The sequence below is a fragment of the Chiroxiphia lanceolata genome, chromosome 14 (assembly GCF_009829145.1).
Source record: "Chiroxiphia lanceolata isolate bChiLan1 chromosome 14, bChiLan1.pri, whole genome shotgun sequence".
In the NCBI taxonomy this organism is placed as follows: domain Eukaryota; kingdom Metazoa; phylum Chordata; class Aves; order Passeriformes; family Pipridae; genus Chiroxiphia; species Chiroxiphia lanceolata.
This window is the reverse complement of record NC_045650.1, coordinates 10264294-10287375: the sequence shown is the minus strand read 5'-3', so window position 1 is coordinate 10287375 and position 23082 is coordinate 10264294. Positions and strand designations below refer to the sequence as shown.

The following is a 23082-nucleotide window of genomic DNA, read 5'->3' as shown; positions in this document are numbered from 1 at the left end:
AATTAGTTGTCTTACAAACTTTCATCTCTAAAGTCCATGAAGCATTATGATACTGAGGAACAAACGTGTTCTTCCTTTGCTTTTAATGGCAGCACCAACCTCTCAACATGCTTTGAAGAACCAGCACCTAATAGCAGACTTGTATCTGGCCATTAAAAGTGGGAAAGTTGGTGTGTGACATGGAAGCCCAGAAGCACCAGCTGCAGGTGAAGACAGGCTGCCATGCTGGGTCAGTGTAAATAAGGAGAGAGGCATGTATTTAAATGTTTTTATTTCAACTAATGGTTTGCCACCATATTACATCACTTTGAATAGCTTGGAATAGCAATATGATCTCAAAATATAGCAAACAGCTTGCCAAAGCAAGATAATATTAAATCCTATGGATACAGCATCTTCCTTCTTTGGCGAAAACGCTTCCATTTATCTGTAAAAATAGTTTTATGTTCCAGCACATTTGCTGCTCACTTTATTGAACCCTGCTGTTTATACCATTTGCCTCTTCCCTGCACAAAACCTCCCCACAATGTAGTATGGTTTTATATCCAACAGCATTTTAAATAAAAAAGTTATAGATTTCATGCAGATTTTTGTAAAAATTATTTTCTAGGTGCACAGGACTGAACCAAGATGCATACAAAAATGCATTCACTTCCATTCTCAGGTGTAACCGTGCCATCAGCAACATGATATCATATGTTACCACAAGAGGTCCAAGGATGGTGGTATTATCATATATAGTATAACCTTAAACAAAAGAAAAAAACAAATCAAAACAAAAAAATCTTAATTTTTTTATAAGCAGCAAGAGAAAAAACTGCCATGCTTTATTTGTAAAGTAATCAAAATAGTTAGATGTACAAAAAAGCACCATGTACAAAGAATACCAGAGGAAGATCATCTTCTAATTACACATTTCTCATTTAGCATTGTGAGCTGACCTGCAGGTCCCAAATTGTACTGTAGTTTTATGTGCAAAGTTAAGGATGTGGTCAAACCTAGAATATGCTTGGACTGTATGACAGAAATTAAAGTGGACTGCAGATAGAAATTAGATTTGTTTCCATTACAACTCATACCAACCACCTTATAAGCCCTCCAGGGTAAAAAAACCACGCATCAAGTAACTGAGAAATAATGGAGTGAAAGCAGCTCCAGAGCAGTATTGCAAGATTCAGGTCTGCTATGAATGCATTTCTGTGAGCTCTTGATAAGTTAAACTTTCCTTTGGGAAAAGAGCATGTCTGTTGGTTAAAACTCCTCTCCCTGAGAATTTTGATAAAGAGTTTGTCTTGCGAAGCAAAACAAAGTCCTTTGAACCTCAACAGTTCCAGGCCAACAGCATTTCAACGTGGTCACAGCCGATCTGCTACTCATGCACCCAGGGTGGCAGGTTGGGTTTTTGTTGCATTTTGTTTTTTTTTCTTTTCAACTCTTTTATACTCGCTTCATTCCTCTGCCCATCAAGCAGGCAAACACGGTCATGACCATCTTCGGTTTCACCTCCACAAGATCTTCTGGAAGAGCATAAACTCTGGCACCAATTCTTCTTGCCATGGACACAGCATACCTATTCACCATGGAAAGATGAGTGGGTCAACATCAAGACTGCTAGCAATAAATGACAAGTCAGCTCCTGCCATATCCAACACAATTTCACCCATTATTTATTAAGATTCAAGACGTGGAACAGTTCAATCACACCACATCCTTTTGTTTTACAATTTTTCTGATCTTTTGCTGTTTTCCTTGTCCGTAGTCAAGTGTTTTTAATGTGCAAATTGACCTTTGAATGTCAAGTCCCCTTTACCAACAGTTAAAAAAATTAATCTTAATTAATACCTATTAGGAATAATAGCATGTACAATGAAGGATTAATCGTGTAACATTTACATTTCCCCTTCTGTTTGCTCCTTATGAATAACCAAGTGAGACTATTATCTGCCAGAAACTTTACTGCTGTTCTGCCACTGCGGAACAGCCACAGAACACACATTTCAAAGGCATATTTTAATAGGCATACTTTAAACTTGACAACCTACAATGATTCAACAAGACAGGAGACATACAATGGTTCAGCTTCAAAACAATGAGCCACCAGCTCTTCATATGGTTGAAAAAGCATGTGAGAAACAGAGTATCATTGCTAAGAACTGCCTGAGCTGTTCTGCCTTTCTCCCAACAAGCCAGAATTCAGCCAACTGCTCCCTCCAGCGTCACAGGCAAGGACAGCAAGTGGGTTTCAATAAGTGCTGCCTGTCTAAAGGGTACAGTGTTAAAACAGACTGAAAACCACGGCAATAAACTGTGGTAAGAACACCTACAGCTTGAGGCCAGCACATAGAAGGGGCACTCTTTCAACGAAAACCAGCTTTTGAGATATCAGACTTACTTAGCATTATTTTGTTTGTCATCTTCCGATAGATGACCAGTCTTTACAAGGTCATAGTTGATACAACCAGGCTGAATAGCATCAATTAAATCCACAACAGCCAAGCTTGTGCTGATAGTCTTGTCCTAGAGAACACAGGGACAGAGAAGTAAAGATGAATGTCTAATCCTTAAAGCATATTTCTCACCTCAATCCAGCTGCTCTGGAATGTGCAACAAGACAGGCTTTAAACGAGCCTTTTCAAAGCAGCAATGTTAGTGATTATTCCCATTTGGACCACAGGGAAAACCAAACTGCTGCTTCTCCTTTAGCAGTAATATAATATTATTACTCCAATTTGCTGCAAGGGCTCTGAAAAAAAGTAGTAACTGATGTGGAGGCAGCAGATCTGCCCTGCTGACCACAGTCCAAGGGACAGTGCTCACCTCTGAGCGCTCACCAGCTCCAATTCCTGTTTGCCAGTGTCTCAGTACCCACCTTGTGCTCCAGACCCCAACCACCCTCCCCTCCTCTGCCACTGTTCTCTACTGTGGGGAATAGTCTACTATCTGGTAGCTTGAAGCCACTCTATTCCCAGCACAGATTGAATCCTGTCCTGTTTAAACTCCTTTCTAAGATGCCCCTGCTGCTCCTTCTAGACAAGGAAATGCTTTTGGGCACTTCTCTCCTTTTGATGCAAGAGGGGAACCTGCACCTTGAAGTTCTGGATGGAGGTGGACTTGCCAGCTTCTTTCAGGGTCTGGTTTACCCAGCTGACTATAATGTCGTCGTTGGCTTTCTGGCCATCACCCAGGTCCTCGAGGACATTCAGCGTGTACCTGAGATCCAGCAGAGAGAACAAGATTAGGCACAGAGCCAGAGCAAATTCCCACTTGATCGTGCAGCCAGGATGCACCATGAGCTCATGGCAGCTTGGGAAGTCTTTACATAGTTTCAGCTCTGGGTTTTTTGTTTGCTTTTTTTTTTCCCCAACTCCTTTAGCAAAAGGAAGAACCACCTATCTTACCTGCAGTGTGAGTTTTGTTAAAGCACTTGGTCTTCCTAGTTTTTCATGATCTTTAATACAAGCTCACAAAATTGCCTGGGCTCAGAACTCTTGTTAAACCGTTTCTCCACTAAACATTTGCTCCAGAGGTAACACATTACCTAAAAGGTGTGATTAACTAGCGAGTTGGCATTCTGATCTCTGATGTCAATAAGGAGCTACTATGAAGCTTTTTGCAGATATATATTTGCATCATCTCGAATTCTTCAAAAATAGGTAAGAAAAAGGAAGATCAACTTTATCTGTTACTAAGTCTCTCCCTCCTCTCCTAATCCAATGCAAAAGAGGGTTATAAGCAGCCCTAGAATGATTTCCTCTCAATTTCCAATTAAAAATTAGACATAAAAGTTGTGTAATGTTCCTGTTCAGGGTTTCTTCATGTGGACCAGACCTGAGCAGGCAAGAGAGAGAGGTGATCCTGGTTGGCAGGATGATCACAGATCCACCAGTGGGCTGCCCAGAGGTCTCTGCTCCAGCCTCTCATGTGCAGCAGGATCAGGTTCAGCCACAATTCTGTCCAGCTGTGTCTCGAACTTCCTCAAAGGACAGAGGTTTTACAATCATTCTGGGTGACCTGTTTCAGTGTTGTAGTGCTCTCACAGCAAAAAACTTCCCAAATTCTGTATTCCATTCACAAGTTGACATATTTGAGAGGGGTCTTACCTTCTCATTAACTGCCAGACCAAGGCAGTGTCAGTGTTGGGTTTCAATCGTTCAGATCCTGTCCTCCAATGCCAACCAGGGAGAACTTAGCTGGATGCTTTCCCAGTCTACAGCATAGTTGCAGTTTCTAGCTACACAGAACAAAAATTGACATAGAAAAACATTTAAAAACACTCACTTGACTGGAAAAACTCAAACAGGAATTATTAGGTCCATGCTTCTTTTGAGGTCTTTTGACACGCTTACCTTTTCATGTTGCTCCAAGTTTAGGTATGGAGGCTTGTTAACCTTATTCCAGTCAACAGGAACTTTGATTTTTTCATATAATTGTAGTATTACCAGTGCATCTTGGAGATCACTAAAGTGGAAAACATTTATTAAGTCTAATGTTCAAGATTCAAGCGCACTCTGATTTTGTCAATCATGAATAACTACTACTCTTCATAGGTTGTTGCAATTTCAACAACCATAAAAAGAAAAAAAAAAAAAAAACCAATCGAAACATTTTGCAGTTTTCAGGGCAGGAGAAATGCTCCATGCTTAACATCAGCCAGCTGCTGAGCTAGAGCAGGTTTTAGCATGGTAATCAGCAACACATCCAGGGAAAAATTTTGTTACATAAAATCCAAAGGTAGCCACCTCTTTCACTGACTATAGAGACCCAGAATACCTTGTCTCCTAACTATGATGTCTTGGTTATGACCTAAAATTAGGTGACGGGGCATCTAGTTTCAGTTGCTCTAGTGTAGTCACTTAAGCAGATCCAAATGTATTGGGATCTCAGGGTAACGATTTTACAGGTAAGGGAAAATAAACACCCTGTTTTCAGCCTTAAAGCCGAGTGCCAGCTAAGAAATCCCCAGCTGCACATTGCAGTGAGCATCTCCCACTCCCTTCCTCTTAAGGTCTCTGCTCAGCACTGTGGCAATAGGATGCTGGTGTGGGCACATCTTTAGTCTGACCTACTTGGCCTCTCTCAAGAGCCTATGCTTACCCATAGAGGTGATTTACATGGGGGTTCACACCAAGGGAGTTCATCCAGTTACGGAAGGTCCGTTCCTCACGCGTCTCTCCTAGACGAGAGAAACAGGTTCATGCAAATTCCGCAAGTTCAACTTGTGCAAGGGATTTACACCTGCAAGGCAGGGAGCTTTGAGCAGCATAGCTCATCAATAGGTTTTTAAGCAGAAAAAGAGTACATTTTCTATGATAATTTTTTCAAAGGAAGAGGGTGGCCCTGACATCTAGTCTTTGACGCAGTTTGATTTCTCCAGGCCTCAGAAGAGCATGTCTTTTGCACTTTCTCCAGACAAAGTATCAGGAAGGTCTTTCACATGGGTTGTTAGCTAACTGCTGTCCGGGAGCCAAGCAGTCAAAGTCCTAATCCTGGTTGTGCCAACAAATAGTGCTCCCATGAGCACCTCACTGCATTACTGAGGTGCTCTTGCCCATCACAGGAAATGCCAAAAACTGACTTCCCTGGCACAGGGAGTGATGGACTGCTGGCATTGTGCCTACAGGTTCAGAGTAGCTGAACAGGCTGTCAAGTACCCTTCTCATCTGCCCCAAACGAGGTAAACAACCACTGCAGCACCAATAACCTCAAATCATAGGTGTTACATTCAATGGAGATACCTCTGTGGGGCACAGCCTCCTGTGACACAACTGTTTACTTTAGATATTTCCCTCCTGCTAATTTTGTGACTGATACGGCCATCACCTTCCAGTAGGGTCCAGTCGATGTCCTGGTTTTCAGGTTTGGTAAGTGCTGGGTACTTGTTGAACAGGTTGGCAACGAAGGCCAGGTTCAGTTTGGGGTTGCCACTGACCACATCAGCCGGTGTGACGAACTGCCGGCAGCCGAGCGATCCGCCTGCTGAAGCATGTACTCTGCTCTCCGCAAGTCATCCTTTTCCTGCCAGGGATGCAATGGACAAGATTGTCACGGAAGAGATCAGGCTACAAAGCAGATGGGAAGCTCCTGACCACTACCTGGAGCAATGTCACAGCTCCACGTGCCTTCGTTAGGCATCAGTCGCTAATCGAACGAAGGGACGAAGCACGCATGGTAACCCCCCGCTGCTCTGCATGTAATCATCCAGGTTTGCCTTGGGTTTTTTTTCCTACATGGTGCTTTCAAGCTTATATGCTTTCCAACTTTTATGCTTTTAGAACTTGGTGGTTCAAAAGCAGAAGTCAGCATGCTTCCAAATGGAGCAAACCCACAAATGATTTCTCAGTCATCTCTGTTATTGGCAGGTACTGATCAGGCCAGCAACAACCACTCATTGAAAACACACACCCGAGGTGTGCACATGGCCACTGACACTGTACACGCTCTAGAAATTAAGATACCAGGTTACCTAGATGTCATGGGGCAATGATAGGGTACAGGGAGTTCACGATTACAGCATGAGGCCAGGACAGCCTGAATACTTACATTGAAACCTGACATGTTAATATCGATCTGGGGCTCTCCTTCCTTCTGCCTTTAGGTGCTATTTGGTTGAGGAGGTGGAAATAAGCTCTAGAATCCTGAAATGGATGAAAAAGAAAATTCAGGGTCTTCTGCACAGCACTGAATACACCATAACAATTCATTTCAGGCTCATCTTTAGCAAGTCACTGTGCATATTGGCTTATATACCTTTACTGAATTGCCAAAATCTGTAAGCTTAAAGAGAGCACAATGGTAGAAATCCAGGGCAGCAGAAAAGGAAACAGAAAGAGAAAAAGTTAGAAATATATAAGATGAAAATTACAGGTTTGACTGTTTGAAAACTGCCTCTGTGCAAACTCTGGTGCCACAGCCACCTCTCCAACAGCTGGAGGAGACAATGACCCCATGCTGCTCACAGTCATCGCCCTCACATGCACCAAGGCAGCCCTAGTCCCTAAACAAGGCACCCATTCCTACTACTGCAGCAACAATGAAAATAGCTCAGTGAAAACGAATTCCAGGCAAAAAGTTGATTATAAAAAATGTCTGAATGTTTTTCTCCTGCCCATTAGCTAAGATAGCTTAAGGGAGAGAGGGCAGGGATGGTCAGAAATCAGGAGGAGCAAATAGCTACAGTACTTATTTATCAACTACATTTCCTTTTAGTCTACAGCAATAAGGAAGACCTCAGCATATCCTGGCAGCCAGAGATGTCAACAGCTATCAGCAAAACCGGAAGTAATTTTGAAGCTGGAAATAAGAGTGACCATATGTGTGCACATGCTCCCCATGCACATCAATTATCTTTTTTTTTTCTCCAGTCCCCTTTCTGCTCCTCAAAATTGCTAGCCACATGAAGAAGCACCCAAAACCTGCTGAAATCAGTGTCCAAAAACCCCACACTGACCAGGAGTCACCACCCTCCCTTTCTCACTAGTGCTGAGAGTCACCCCCTCACATCTGAAAAATAACTACAAGAAAAAATATGAGTAATACCAGTCTTGTATTTGATTAAAAAATGCAAGAGCTTTGTAGCAGAACCCCACCACTGAAGGAAACAGAAAACAGACAGTTCAACACTGGGCTCATCCTCATGGCAAGAGAGAACAGCACTGTGGTACCTTAAATATACCATCCATAACCCCCCTGTTAAGACCACCCGGTGTACTAGGGTAAGAAAGGTCCTGTCTGAGGATGAAGGGCCTCATTTACACATGCATAAAACAGCCCTGTCTGGCTCCCAGTCTTTTCCCAGGCATGTGCAGGTCAGGAGAACTCTTGGTACCTTGATGTCTGAGCTGAAATTATTGATTTTGTGCCAGCCTGCGTTTTCCAGGTGGTAGTTGGCCCATCTTAGGAGCAGCTCTTCTGGAGATAGTTTCATAAGATCCTCCAGATTCTCACCATCACGAAGTAAGGCAGCCAGTGCTGGAAGAAAAATGCTTGTGAGGGTAAGAGTCAAACCTGCGTGCCAGAATTAGAGCTGCAGCAGTATTTCAGAGGGATACAATACCAACTACTGATTACATCCAAATGTTCTGGATACTAGTGGAGTTTTCCTGAGATGGTTGTTACACAGAGAGGAGCATGAATGATCTAGAAAACTGCGTGTAAAAAGTATTTTCCATTTTCTTGTATAATAAAATCCTCTGGATTTTATGTGCAGTCTTTTAAGTTGATGACAGTAAGCTAAATGTAAATGTACTTCTATCTCAACGAAAAATGCTTCCAAGTAGTTTCATAAGCACTGTTAAAAAAAGCCAGAAAAGCCAAGATAAGCACCCGGTGCTTCCCTCATCATGAATTTTCAATCTAAGCCAAACAATGGCACCAGTTTACGATGGGGAAGTTTAAATAAAAGACACTGAAGCCCCTCCCTCCATCTGGGTGCACTGATAGCACATGCAGGAATACCAAAGCTCTTTGAATGATTTGAAAACTTTAAATTTTGAGGTCTGTCAGCAGGACCAAGTGAGCACAGGGAAAAAGCACCACTTTCCCACCGACAAGAACAAAGTTACAGCTCAGCTGCACCACTGATGGTAGCAAGGACAATTTTAGGAAAACCAAATCATTACTGAAGAGCTGAAGCCCTCTCTTTTGCTGCCTCCCAACTCCATTAGATACCCATGGCTGAAGCAGCCTGGGGCATCACCAAGCAATGTGCTCATTCACCACAAGGCTCAAGCCAAGCTGCATCTTGACTTACAGACTGGTGTCCAGCCAGTTCTCCAAGGCTGACACACATTGCCAGGATGGCACAACCCACTTGCATGAACCTGCTCACAGCCACAACAGACTGGAGAGCAGTCAGCTTGGCACATGCTCTGATGAACCCCCTTCCAGCAGAGAAGAGGGGGGGGGAAGAGGCAACCACAGGGCTGGAGCTGACAGCCCTAGCAACGTGGTGTTCATGCTTTGGAAGAAATCACTTAAAAGTTTAATTTACCTTCATTTCTGCTGAGTTCAATGTCAGCGAACAAGCCAATCTTAATGATCTGCCAGAGAAGTCCAAGGACCAGGTGGGGTTTCCCTTCCCTCAAGTCCTCTGCACCAATATTGACAACATGACAGCCGATGGCGGATGCAGAATTCAAGGCCAAGTTCAGGTTCTCCTGCAAACAGTACAGCCCAGTGAGACACAGTCCAAGGAGATGCTGATTTTCCTTTCATCCAGCACCAGCAGAGTGGAGATTTCCCCCCTGTTCTTGTTCCAAAATCAGCAGTTCAGAGGAAACGCTCCCAGCCACTCTCCGGCTGAAGTTTAAAGGGAGCTGTGGTGGCAGCAGGCTGAATCAATAAGAACTGAACTAGGCACCAGGGTTTAATTTCAGCCTCTGGTATCTAGTTTCAGCCTCTGAGTTAGTTGCATCTAGTGGCATCAACAAGAATAAGGCTAGAGAAGTGCTAATTTATATCCCTGCACACACACACACACAGAGGTATCTTCCCAGAAAGAACCTGTCCTACTATGAAAGAATTCACAGACACCCAACACCAATAACCATATTGCTTCAAAAAGACAGTGCTGTATATAATCACCACAGCAATATCAGGTGTGCACAGCATTTCAGCCACATTATCCATTTTGTCACTAAGCATTTTGTCTTTTGAATGTGCCCACAGAACTGTGGATTATGCACAGTACAAAACTGCATTTAATAATTAAACATAAGCTATAAAACTTGCTCCCTTCCAGCGTTCCACAGCAATGCCTTGAGCCACCATGCTGCATTCATTAAGTCTACCTGGATATGAATTTCAGCAAAAAATACAGAAATACATCATACCGGATTATGATGGTGTGAGTTTCTTCTTGTTAATTGCTCTTTCATCAATCGTATCCGGAACAGAAAGATTGATCATTTTGCTGTTAGGAGGAAAAACAATTACACTTAAACAACTTTTAGTATTTAACCTGAACAAAACTCAACACACTGTGACAAGACACAACAGTATGTTTCCTTTTGCCTGTTTGGTTTTGTGTATTTCTTTTCATAAAATCAGGGTTGTGTAAATCAGAAGTTAATATTGACATTATCGAGAATGTATTTGTAACTAATAGCTAAGCCTGAAACCTTAAACATATTCCTGGCCACTACTGATCTCAGCTGCTGGAGCAAAAAGAGCACATGAATTATTCACAGTGCAGTCACTGAACTAGTGAAGACTCACTGCTCTGCTGACATTCACTGCACATTCTAGTAAGACAACATGCTTCCTCCCATTGTAAAGGTGTACTACTGCTGGCAGAAAAACCTGCCCCCAAAAACCACAAACACTTGGGATGCTCAGCAGGGAGCATGTGAGCACAATGAATTTTTAATCAACAGAAAATATGGAAAGCTTTTACTTTATATTATGAACTATTTCTTACTCAGTTCAGCCTTTGCCTGAAGACCTGAACTACTTGAAACTTGGGAAATAAATAAAATAAAAATATATATCACAAGCTAAAGGAAAAAAGAAATTAAAGGCAATGAGTAGCTCACTTAAAATTATTTTGTGTATTGATACAGAGTTACTGAAATTCCAGGCTGATCCACCTCTCCAATATATTAATACACTTACCAAAGAAAAAGTGCATCTAACCAACATAATCAGCAAAAACACCATACATAGAAGGTGGCTGGTATTTAGCAGACCTGGATGCCTTCTGTTTTCAGCACGCAACAAAATCAGTCACCTTAAAACCAACATAAGGATTCCCAGGAAATCCATTTTTGGGTTAATTCATAAGGTCAGTAACATTCCCACAGAAGATACTGTCTGTCTAAACATCCAAGGGAATGAGCTATTTATCACACATGCCCTCCCCCAAGCTACACAGCACCAAGCTGAGTTTGTAACAGGACGACTTCTGCTTCCACAAAGCCCCTTCTCCCCCTTCAGCAAACTCAGACTCAAGCCCAAACAAAAACACCAGAAGAAAATACCAGCTTGTGAAGTTGGCACCAAAGCTGGAGCATCACACAATAGCAATGAAAGAGACTGAGCCTCTTTTTATATGTGCAAAGTGTTATGCACACACACTAGTCAAAAAATCAGCCTAGAGCAGGATGAAAATTCCCCAGTTACGGTTCTGGAAAGTTGTTTTGGTGATTTTCAATTTTTTTTACTTTTTTTTTTTTAATTCAGGAGCCATCATGACTTACCATAGCACAATCCCATCTCCTACAGCTTTGAACAGGTCATCTGTATTTGGGTTCATTGGAATAACGTGCCTACAGTCAGGATCACTTTCCAAGGCTTTGTTTATCCAGTTTACAAAGGCGTATTTCTCTTCCTCTAAGATAACCAATCATAAATTTAACAAGCTTTTCATAACACAGTAAAGATTTTCCAAAAAAAATCAGCATACAATAGCCCAGGGAAAAAGCCCCACTATCATTACCACACTATTTTATTAGTCACACAAAAAGTTTAAAGAAAGATGACTCTCACTTCCAATTACCAGAATATTCCTGTTACTTCCATGTTACTCAACTCTATTTTACTCAAGTGTGAAACAAGGACTTCATCAGCCAGCACAGTTAACAAAACAAGCACATATTTAATTTATATACTGCTAAATTTGCAGTATATAAATTCTATCCTGCTCTCACCTTGATGCAAGATCGTTCAGCTCTCAGAGAATAAGAGCAGAGCATGAGACACAGCAGCAGAAATGGACTGGTTTTGGCATGGGGCCTCCACTCACCCAAGAGAGAGCAGGAAGAGCAGTACCTGAGTAGGAGTGTTGTGTCCCCTCGCTGGAGAGCTCCGAGGTGCCCCCGATAGCACAGATTCCTTCCTTCCTGTTAATTGCTTTTCTGAACGTTTTAGCGATGTCGCTGCTTTTCACCTCTTGGAAAATCTACAATTTAAAGCACTCTGTTAGATGAGAAAAGCTCCTCTTCCTAAAACAAAAAGACCACAGAAGAAGCTATTTCACCTCATCTTTAAAGCAAACTTCACAGTAAAATCAGCAAATGTGAAGGGCCCCACAAGGGTGTAGTGGTATTAAATTTAACATGGATAGTGGACAGAAAGTCATCCCACTCTCTCAAACACATATTGCCAGTGCCTATTGAAACAGAAGCATTAGGCATGAAGTACTTTGCATGAAGTACCTTTACAAGTAGATTTCAAGAGACTGTAAAAATAAAATGTGAAACCTTTGCAGTCTGACAGAAGGTACGCATGCAGCAGTTCCCGCAGGACCAAACTCGAGAAAGCTGTGGTGCAATTTTAACCTTTCTGCAAAAGCCAGACACTCGTGGGACTGTGACTTTAGTTCACACAAAATACTTTCCCAAACCCAAGAAACAATTCTCTTTAAGCATGTAATAGTCAACTGCAATGATGTGTAACAATGAGTGCTCCAAGTAAGGATTCCCCCTTCTTCCTCAACAACAGGTTTGGGCTAACTGACAAAACACCCTCAGATGTTATAGCACAGAAGGATTACACATGCCATTTGTGCAGGTTGTCTGTTACTATTAGAAGCCCCAAGGTCCTACAGAACTGAGCAATTATTAGTAAAAAACACATTCAATAGCTGGAAAGCCTATTTTAACTCCCTCAAAACTGAACTCAATTAGTTTCAACTATGTGGAAAACACAAATGAAATGTATAAACATTCTCTAAACACTGCCCAGAAAAAGGCAATGAAACAGCACTGTAAAGAAGAACAACAAAGTGTTTCTATTAAAAAGAGAGGAGGGGACACCAGGTTGTAGGTGCCACCACAGGGCCAGTCTGGTGGCTGTCATTCCTTACCTTCCCTGACCCTTAAACATAGGGAAGGTGGCAAGTCAAGATGATGATATAGCGCAGTTACACCATCTGCTGATGGCACACAGAAGTTGATCAGGTAAAGCTGATCAAAGATTCAAGAGCCCAAGATCTGGGAGATTTCTGTTTGTTGGCTTTAACCACAAGAATTTTAATTCAGATTTATTTATTTTAAAATTTCCTGGGTTAATTACTGGCATTTCATATCTTCTTGGAAACAGGTGCTTTAATGCTGAGGTACCACTAAGTCACTTGGCCCCAACCTCGAGTCAGCTCATGTCATCCTTTGCAACATAAACTCCAGCAAAAATGCTCAGAGTTAGAAAACAGCAGCAGTTCATTTTGTAAAAATCCCACAACTAACATTGCTGCTAATGTACACCTTAAGTTGCCCATAAGACATTTTGTGTTTATTCGATCATTGGTACCATTCAAATGTGACAGAAGAGATTTATTTCTTCCTTCCCAGTGCAAAGTTAGAATTATGGACCAGCTCAAACCAACAGTTGAAACATGCACCCAGCATGCAAGTGTTCACAAACTGCAAACAAACTCCAACTTACTAGTTGACTCCGAACTCAAAAGTTCAGAGGGTCTGAAAACAATTAAGGAACAGAAGGTGAAGATAAATTAAGAAATATCAAGAAAACTAATAGACATGAAAACAGCTCCCTCAATGTACTGCACATACTTTTATTTTTTTTCAGCTTTCAGCCATCAGAGTATGAAAAAGTTGAAAGATGTACATTGAAACAGCATCTCAGAATTGTTGTACTTTTTAAAAAATAAACTAAAAAATTCTGATCTATTTCTGTGACAAAAGACTGAAGGATATGCCCATCCACCAACTTTTTCTGTCTCCTTACTTCCATTCTTCTCCTTTGAATCAACAAATTTGAGTTCTCCTGGATCAGCATCTAGGACTAATCCCCAAAAATGTCTTGAAATGCCCTCTCAAGTCTTTAGCAAATACTTGTAGTTCCATCAAATAAAGGAAATTATACTGATACACTGGGAAAAACAGCATTCATCTGTGTGCCTGGAAAAACTGAAGTTTCCAGTCAATACTACAAGCTTGGAGAATTGGAAGTCTTTTTTCCAGTTGTCACCTCATGTGGAAACAGCCTTTTAGCATCCAGTGAAGCTTTCTTATAGGAAAACCATGTGGATTCTTTTTGTTTGTTTGTTTTTGTTTAAAAGATAACATGTTTCCCCTCTGTCCACATCTGAAGGCTGGAAGCGATAGTACAAAAAACTGGTCATGTGCAGAGATCTGCACAAAGAACTGATTTTAACATGGATAACCCTCAAAATTGATCAGTTTGTCAAAAGAAAACTAGGATTAGGATAAGTGTCTGAGAAGTCAGGTTCAGCCTCTTCTACTGTCTTCTTTAGCTTTGCCTAAAACAGGTTCCCCCGGCTGCTGGAAATTCAGGAATACCACTTACATAGACAAATTCTTCAAAACTAATCTTGCCATCTTTATTCTTGTCACCGTCAATCATGAGCTTCTGGATGATCTCTCTCACTTTGTATCCAGGCAGAGGCAGGTTGGCCTCCTTGAAGAGTTCATGCAACTCATAGTCACAGATGAACCCGTTGCTGTTGAGGTCTGAGGAAGAGAAGAGGCAGGAGAAGGTTTTAGAAATGTGCCAGTGACCTGACGGGACTGACCCCACAAGATGGGGCAGAAACAAAGCCCCCATGTCCAAGGGCTTAATGGAGAGCAACCTGTGCACTGGGAAAGCAAGATCCACGCAGGGCATAGACACGTAGCATGATACCCACACCACAAATACCCAGGAACACACTATTCAATGGACACCACCACAAATACACCAGGAACCAAAGGCACGCAGTAAACCCACACGGTTCATCATCAGGGGGTCCCAGCACAAGCCGTGAGATCTCTCTGGCTCTGGGGAACAGCAGCTTCAAAGCAGGGTTGACCAGAATGACTCCTGGCACGTGTGACCAAGTCTGGTGTAAAAGTTTCATCGCAGAACATCCTCATTTTCATAAACAATCTCCAGAACATCTCTTTCTGCATCTAACTGCCCCTGCCTTTGCATGTTAAAAATAGATGGTAATGAAACACAGCACTTATTTTCTGAACAGAAAACACTAAGTCAGCTCTACATTTGCATTTTTATCATGTTGATGATGATGTTCTCCATTTAACACTGACAGCAAATTGCAACCAGATATTTTATTGCTGCCCAAGAACGGTCTGCAAAGACGTTTGCTTTTACAGTCAATCACCAAGCCACAGCATCCCATGCTTTGTGAGACATTGTCACCTACTAGGTTGAGGAAGAAAACAAAAATCTATCGTGAAACTGGAGCTTTTCACATTAACAGATCCCAACCCCTTTGGGGACATCATCACATCTACCAATAACACACAGCAGCCCCAGCCTTTCTTCAGGCAAGTGAGATTTTCCTGCCACTATGGACAGGCAGCAGTTGGGTGCCTCCTTCCTCAGGCTAACCAGGATGAGCAGACAGTGTGGCTCCCAGTACAGCTGGTACTGAGGCTTCAGGAGTCAGATCCACAATCAGGTACAGCATTTGAAGCTGTTGGACAGCCCAGGTTCACATCTGAAGACATAAGCATGACCCTCCGGCCCCATCTTTGGAGAGACAGGAATTCAGAACAAGTTGAGCTGTTACTGGCTGACTAGCAATGTTAAAAACATGGCTGTAGGCAGGTGCTACAGATAGCCCAGGGAAGCTGATTTAGTGCCCCAGCTGCTATCTCCTCCCCAGGCCTGGGGCTGTGGGGAGATATTAACCCTGGATAACTGGATTACTGCTGCTGGGGAATACCTGGATGGGCTGAGGACATGAAGCTGGCAGTCTCCTACAACCAGCATTGAACCACAGGCTCTGCAAAGTCAACACAGTGCCTGTATTGAAGATACCAGCCAAGCCCTTTAAGGCTAAATGATAGCTTTTTCTCCATTTAAGCAGCTGTGTTACCTTCTCACCCCCACCTCCAGAGCTCCTGGGGCTGTGATGGTGCACTGCTGAGTGCAGCTCACCACCACCAACTGCCAAAACCACTGTGCTGCAAGGCATCCTGCCCTGCTTGGCTGCACCCAGCCACCTTTCTGCCCATATCCCACACAAGAGGGTTTTCATGCTATTTCACAGAATCATAGAATATCCTCAGTTGGAGGACCCATAAGGATCATTGAGTCCAGCTCTGGCTCTGCACAGGACAACCCCAAGAATCCCACCATGTGCCTGAGAGGGTTGTTCAAACACTTGAACTATGGCAGTCTTGATGCCATGATCACTTCCCTGGGAAACCTGTTCCAGTACCTGATCACCCCTTGGCATCCTCTTCCCTAGGCAAAACAAATCAAATGACCTCAGCTGCTCGTGGAAGCATGCTGGCTGTGAGCAATGACTGCAATGTTGTTCAGGTGTTTTTCAGTAGACCCCAGAGGAGTCTTCTCCATAATTTTATGAGGCAGTGAAGTGAGTCTGACAGGCCTGTAGGTACCAGGGTCATCCTTCTTGAAAATTGGGACAATGCTTGCCAGCTTCCAGTCAACTGAGACCTCTCCAGATTCCCAAGACCATTGAAAAACCATTGAGAGAGGTCTCATGATTACATTAGACAGCTTTTTGAGCACCATGGGATGAATCCCATCAGCCCCATAGACCCAGAGGGATCCATCAGCAGGCTCTCCTTAAGGCCACGGAATTAAATTCCACTCAAGCAACAGCTTCTGTTGCCCAAACATCCTCCCACCCTGCAGGTTGCAAGACAGAAGAGCTGCACCAGCCTCAGCATTTGGCTTTGTTCAAGAAGAAATCTCACACCACAGTCAAGGTCAGTATTTATGCTTAAATGGAGATACTTTCAAGAGTAAAAGAAAACAATCAGGATAGCTCTAAAGTCCAGTTTTGTGGTTTGTTTTTGTTTTTACCAAATTGTAAAGGTCAATTTACTTCTAGTGAGGTGTCAGTGTGGGTTTTAGGTTTTGTTTCACAGCAATGTTCCACCAAGCAGCATGTCTACACCAGCACTCCAACCTTGCACATTTTCCAGATCCATAGGGGAATATGAGATTTTAAAATTGTTTTTATCAGTTAGCAAGAAAGTGAAATTCAGATGCTTAGTGGCAAACATCCAAAGCAACCAGAGCAAACCTGTACTCCCCTCCTACATCTCAAACTAAAGAAGAGCATCAATCCCGGGGATTAATAAATACATTAAAGTACTTTATGAAATGTCAGTGTTTACAATAATGCTGGTGAAATAAAGTCATTTGGGGCAATGATTAATGATACTGACAGGCTGCTGTCTGGCCCTCAATTTCAGAATTTTATTCCAAAACAATATAAGCTTACAAAGGCAAGCTTTATTAACAGTCCAGCCTCCGATGTCATGAGCAAACTATTTCCCCTCTAGATAAATCACAGCTTCTTCTATTACAGTACTTTTATTACTGAATCTTACTCTGCAATATGCATCTTTTCCCTACCTCACAGCCAGTGAGGAAAATCAGTCAAGAAGGGATTTCCTAATCTCCATTTTAAGAGTACAATGTAGTTATAGGAGCTAATCCCCAGCCTGGCATTTGTATTGGTTTGCCTGAAGAAAGGAAATTATAACTTAAAAACACTGATTGAAATGCAACTGAGGGGTTAGCCCAGGCTATCTGGTCCATCCACACTTGCTCAGCAGACCTCAGTTTCAGCCTGAAAGCATCAAACCTGGCTGCAGGGCAGATATCAGGAATTTACTCCAGTCTGGGTCAACATCTGCCCATTTTGAGGGTTTCGTTCACCCCTGCAACCATCTTCACAGTCCTCTAGGTGTGCCTAGTTCAAAGAAGATTCACCTCTGCTCACTGAAGAAAAAAAAAAATAAAAAAAATAGCAGCTCTGCCACACGAAGAGCCACCCGAAATGCATACTCACATGTGAGCTCCTGCAAGTCAGGAGCATGGCACCAGGAAAGATGGTGCCCATCAGAAGGAACTGCACATCAGTGGCTCTCAACACCTGCACTGGGCTCAGACAAACAGCATGCAAGTGTGCAGGACACTTGAATCACTCAAAACCTTTGGTTCTCAGGACTCAGGACTTAAGTTCTTCCATCTTAACAATATCCAAAACACCCACCTGTAAGAGTTACTCTTCCATTGTATCCTTGGAAAAAAATGAATCACTGATTTACTTTATAGATTAAAAGGGCATTTATGTCCTGGACACTTGGGAGTGGGATTTACAAGCAAGTCAGGTCTGTTGGTTGAACTGTAAGACCCCACACCAAGGTACCGGTTTTGCAGTAAAGATGCTCTCATTTCAAGTTTTAGCTTCTTGGCCACAGAAGGGCAGACTTGAGAGTTAAAGCCTGGTAGATGTGCTAGCCTGCAGTTTTGGCTTAGTAGCAGAGTCAAGTAATCTTAACTAGTGATGGATTATGTGGTGGAAAATGGATCCGTTCTTAACATGTCAAAAAGCCTGATGTGACAAATAGGCCTGAAACCCCTATCCCACAGGGCAGCTGTTTCCATTCCTGCTGTCTCTGTTCCCCTTCTGCAATCACAATCAAATGTACAAAAAAGCAGAATTTAAAAAAATTTTAAAAAGGAAAAAAAATATTCACCTCAGCAATACCAGCAAGTTCCAAAATTATTTCCAGCATCACTGCAGGCCCACCATATGGCGCCTTGCTGGATGTCCTGCAACAGGCCCAGACTTCAGACAGAAGGTGGTCTAAAATCCCTCTCTAACAAAATCCAAGGCGCTATTCAACAGCTGAAGAGGCTGTCAAAATAAAAGCTATCCCAAATGAAATCCTCCGGCGGCTGGCCCAGAATTACTAATGGAAGAAAGCGAAATTGTTTTAACAGACAAGCTACAGCCTGGATTCATTATAGCCTGCCCGATGGAAAGGAAACTACAGCACATCTGAAGTTTCCTATTTCTACTGAAAGATGCATGCACGGCCAGCGTGCTAAACCTGGGAAAGGTCACGGCAGCGGCGCACGACAGCAGCCTCTGCCCAGACACAGGTGGCGCAGCAAAGCCGCAATGAATCCCAAAAGCTGCTTCAAGCTCTGGCTCAGCTTCCTCCCGAGGACAAGTACTTAAAATAGCTTAAATAACAGGATGCAAGAGGGGAAAGTAACCCACACAGTTTCCTTTTAAGGATAAATGCTCAGCAGGACACACTAGCAGGATCACAGATCCCTATTTGCCTCAAGCGAACATTTCGGAGCATTGTTTCACCACCTTGCAGCGCCGAACAAAGTGTTCGGCCGGGTTATGATTTTTGAGTACTTCGCGTTTCCACAAAAGATGCTTATCTGCTTATCTTAGAAGCAGGGAGAAGGAAGACAAATAAATAGAACAAGTTTGCAGATTTTGTTCTGCCCTGCCTCCCCTCTGAAATGCCACTGTTTGGCCAAGTACACACACACACACACACACACACACACACACACACACACACACACACACCCCCACCCACCCACACACCCCAGTTCTGCAGAACAAATTCAGAGCTCTGCTGAGATCTGGAGCGACCTGTGCTTCTCCCACTAAGCTGTGGGTCACTCAAAGCCTAGACAGTTCCAATGACCCACTTAATTACTGTTCTCAGACATTACAATGCTTTTTTTTCCTCATTGCTGTTTACCCCTTGGATCACTTCCAATACAAATCCCGGGCTGTAGGATGCTGGAAGCTGCTTGTCTGCACTGTAGCTGACTTGAACAGTGGTTTCTCGCCTGTGGACTGTTCTAGTAACCACTAGGTGTCTATGGGACTCATACTTGTTGCTGGCTGTCAGAGAACAGAACACCAGCTGCATGGGAGAGAGGGAATACCTTCAAGTGGCATGGAAGGCAAGCTGTGATAGAGTACACAGTAACACACCTCACTGCCTTCCAGCACCACCAGATGCCCCAATCCAGTCCAGCTGCACACAGAAAAGCTGGTCAAACACACACCTTTCAAGTCCCATCAACCTACACATCCAGAGCAGCAATTTCCCCAGGAAACCCTGTATCAGAGCAGGGCACATCTTGGTGAGGAGAAATCACCCTGTGAAACGTTCCTCCTCCCCACTCTCCTTTACAACATCCTAGAAGTCAACCAGCTGACTTTTGTTATAACCATGCTTCTCAGCTGCATTCCAAGTTTTCCAGGTAGCTGGGAGATGTAAAACAGACTTTGTTTTACACAGCAGTCTTAGTCAAACTTTTGTTCACATTCACTAGAGATGGCATTAGAAGTTCACAGTGAAAGTCATAGCAACCAGTTCTATATTCCAGAGCAAATATGGCTCCTTTAGGCAAGAATAAAGGGAGTGAGAGCATTAAAGACACTCCTGACAGGTATGTCCCACGTGTTTGTGAGCTGTACCATGCCTAAAGCACACAAAACAGAAGGCAGATGAAAAGAACTAGTAGATCCCATCTCACTTGTGGGTATGTCCAGGTTAATTATCACATTTCTCATTAATATCCAAATTTTGACACTGCCTTTATAATTTAAAACTAAACAGGGATGCACCACCTGAGCAGGGTGAGCTGGTTTGCTAAAACAAACCAGCATTTGAATTGGGTTTCTCCATGTTTCCAGTGCAAAGGCAGCCAGCCAACCTAATCTCAATAATTTCCCCCACACTAATGACAAAAAGCCACCACATTCCAGAGAGGTTAATAATTTTAAATGTATCCAAGGACAGAACACGCTGCCTACCTCCCAGCCTTATTGAGATCTGCACTCAGAGACACATTAGGCAGAGAGAAACACTATGGTCACTTGTTTTGCTCTGTGGTAGCTCAATTCCACCTGCTGGGAAAATCTCAGGAAGAGCAAGACAGAGAGGGAACTCCCTGAAATTCAACTTGTTTCAAGTTCCAACAGGGAATACTGCTCCATGAGAATCAGTTGCCTTTGAAATTCACATTTCTCTCTGCAGATTGCAAATTTTGAGCAAGTGAGAGTTTTCACAGCCACCATGCTCTAGAGGGTGGTAACACCTGATACAAATAAGAGGCAACTGTGATTTTGTATTTATAACCAGTGCTCAAGAGATGCCCATGTCCAGTCAGGAAAACAAAACACTGGCTCTGACCACTTGATCAACTCGCTCCCGGCCAGTGCCAGTCCCGGGTGTGGTTCCCCAGCTGCACACGCTGACCTCAGTCCCCATGGCTGTGCTCCAGCTCCCATCCCACCCCTCCCTACCATCTCTCTGATCTTCCAGTAAGCCATATCAGGAAAATAAACCAACAGAAAACGATTTTTTTCCATGATGTCAGGTTTTTTGCCTGTTTCAGCTTCCCGAAGCAGCCTGTCAGAGGATTCTGCGATGCCAGTGCAGGGGGAAAGCTCTGAGGCAGGGGGAGCAGCTGGGGCTGTGCGGCCCCTGGAGCACAGAGGGGTGAAGGAGGTGAGCACCAGAGCAGAGATGGAGCCACCAGATGGCAATGCAGGTGTACTCAGCCACAAAGCATTTATGATCACCACAAGTTGCTCCATGCTGGCCAGGTAAACAGACAAGAACTGGCTTTTTTCTACAAATACCTCAAATGCACCTGCACGAACCCAAAACGTAGCACCTACATTTACCACCTGCAAGGCTCAGCCAATCTGCCAAAACCAGCATCACCAGAACCAAGCACTGTGCAAGCCCTGAAATGCTGTCTGGGCCAAAGCAATGCAATGACTGTTTGGATATTTTTTCTGCCATCAGGAAGCAACAAAGCCCACCCCAGAGCAACAGCACAAGGCTGTCTGCCAGTGCTCACTGACAGTCAGACTGCCTGTGGCCCAGCTTTTGTGCTCCTTGGCTAGAAGTGACAAGCCAGAAGCAACAAGGCTGCCAAGGGACTCCTTGGCACTGAGATGATCATGAGAGCAGCAGAATGCCCACATCCTGCTGCCACTGCTGCTCACAGGGGTGGGAAAAATCCACCTCAAATGTACAGCAGTCAGGAGCAAGGTGCCCTCCTCGCTGTGACTTACCAACTTTGGCAAAAGCCTCCTTGAGTTCCTCCAGCTCATCTTTGGAGATTTGCATGGTGTTGGCCATCTCATTAACTTAGGGAGTACCTAAAGAGAAAAAGAACAGTGTGTGAAAACAGCCTTCATTCAGTAACATGCAGTTTCAAACAGCAGCACAGCAACAACCTGTACCAATGTCACTATAGTTCTCGAAACCACATTTATCTTTCCACTAAGAAAACAGATGTGTGAAACTCAGAGGTGGGAAATACACTCCTTAACAAGTCAAAAATCCCATTAGCCTTGTTAATATTTAGCTCTGTGTATAATTTACAGCTATGCTGTTCTGCACACATTAAGGTACCTGCTGCCAGTGTGTTCTGTAGGTCAGAAAAGCTCGTATCTCCAGGGATTTTCCACAACTTTGCACAAAATCAGAATCCAGAGTTAAAATATTAATGCAAGAGATACTGAATGCTCTGCTTGCCTGTCTGTCCCCTGAGAGCATACAGCTACCAAACCCAAATAAAAAAGATTCTGAGCAGTACCTGCAAAGGGTCTTTTGGCACAAAGCAGTATACCTGATACTGTTTGCAAAAATGAAAGAGTTTGCTTTTCTGCAAGAAAGTTGTTTGAATAAACACCTGCCTGTTTCCCCAGAGTCAGTCTCCAAAAAAACCATGTAAAGAACAAGCTGTTTTGCACAGCCACTGATCCCCTCAACCTCCTGAGCAAGGAGCACTGTGAGCAAGCACAGAACAGCAGGCATCAGTCACGCTGAAACCCCGAGTACGCAGAAACTCCGCTTTGATCAGATCTGCTTGGTGTTTAAGAAACAGAGAGGATGAAGCATAGAGTTCCTCCACCCATCTGCTATTATCCTTCTTTCCAAGCACTGAATAGGTGCCACCCAGCCAGCCTGGACAGGAGGTATCACCATAGGGATGGGAGAAAACCAGTCACCTGCCCATGTCCCCTTCCCACGACATTCGTGACAGAACATAAGATGCCCTGTTGGTGCTCTGGCTGATATAACTGTGAGAGAGCAGTGACAGATGCATCAATGCACACAGGGGCAATTCCTGTGTGTGAGCAAAAAGACAGGCACTGATAAACACTTTCTAGCACCTCTGCTAGCTCTAGCTCAAGGTCTGTACAAATGGGGATTTCGGCAGGCTCAGGTGCAACTTCAAATGGGATTTGCATCCCAAGATTTCCAACTCCTACTTGTTAGCTACAATCCCTGAAGTTGTGAAATAAAAGGTTCCTCCTCTGCCTATGGG

General features: G+C 43.4%; 1 protein-coding gene across 1 annotated transcript; it reads right to left on the bottom strand.

Moving 5' to 3' along the window:
* Positions 1–254: 254 nt before the first annotated feature.
* Positions 255–21890, bottom strand: PLS3 (plastin 3). The gene is given in 18 exon segments (XM_032702067.1): positions 255–1570; positions 2393–2517; positions 3087–3210; positions 4101–4128; positions 4131–4227; positions 4347–4458; positions 5095–5173; positions 5821–5967; positions 5970–6015; positions 6541–6587; positions 6590–6635; positions 7826–7968; positions 8990–9168; positions 9842–9910; positions 11196–11328; positions 11767–11896; positions 14266–14429; positions 21821–21890. Coding segments are annotated over 18 exon segments (1869 nt in total). The 5' UTR covers positions 21888–21890; the 3' UTR covers positions 255–1437.
* Between the last annotated feature and the right edge of the window lie 1192 nt (positions 21891–23082).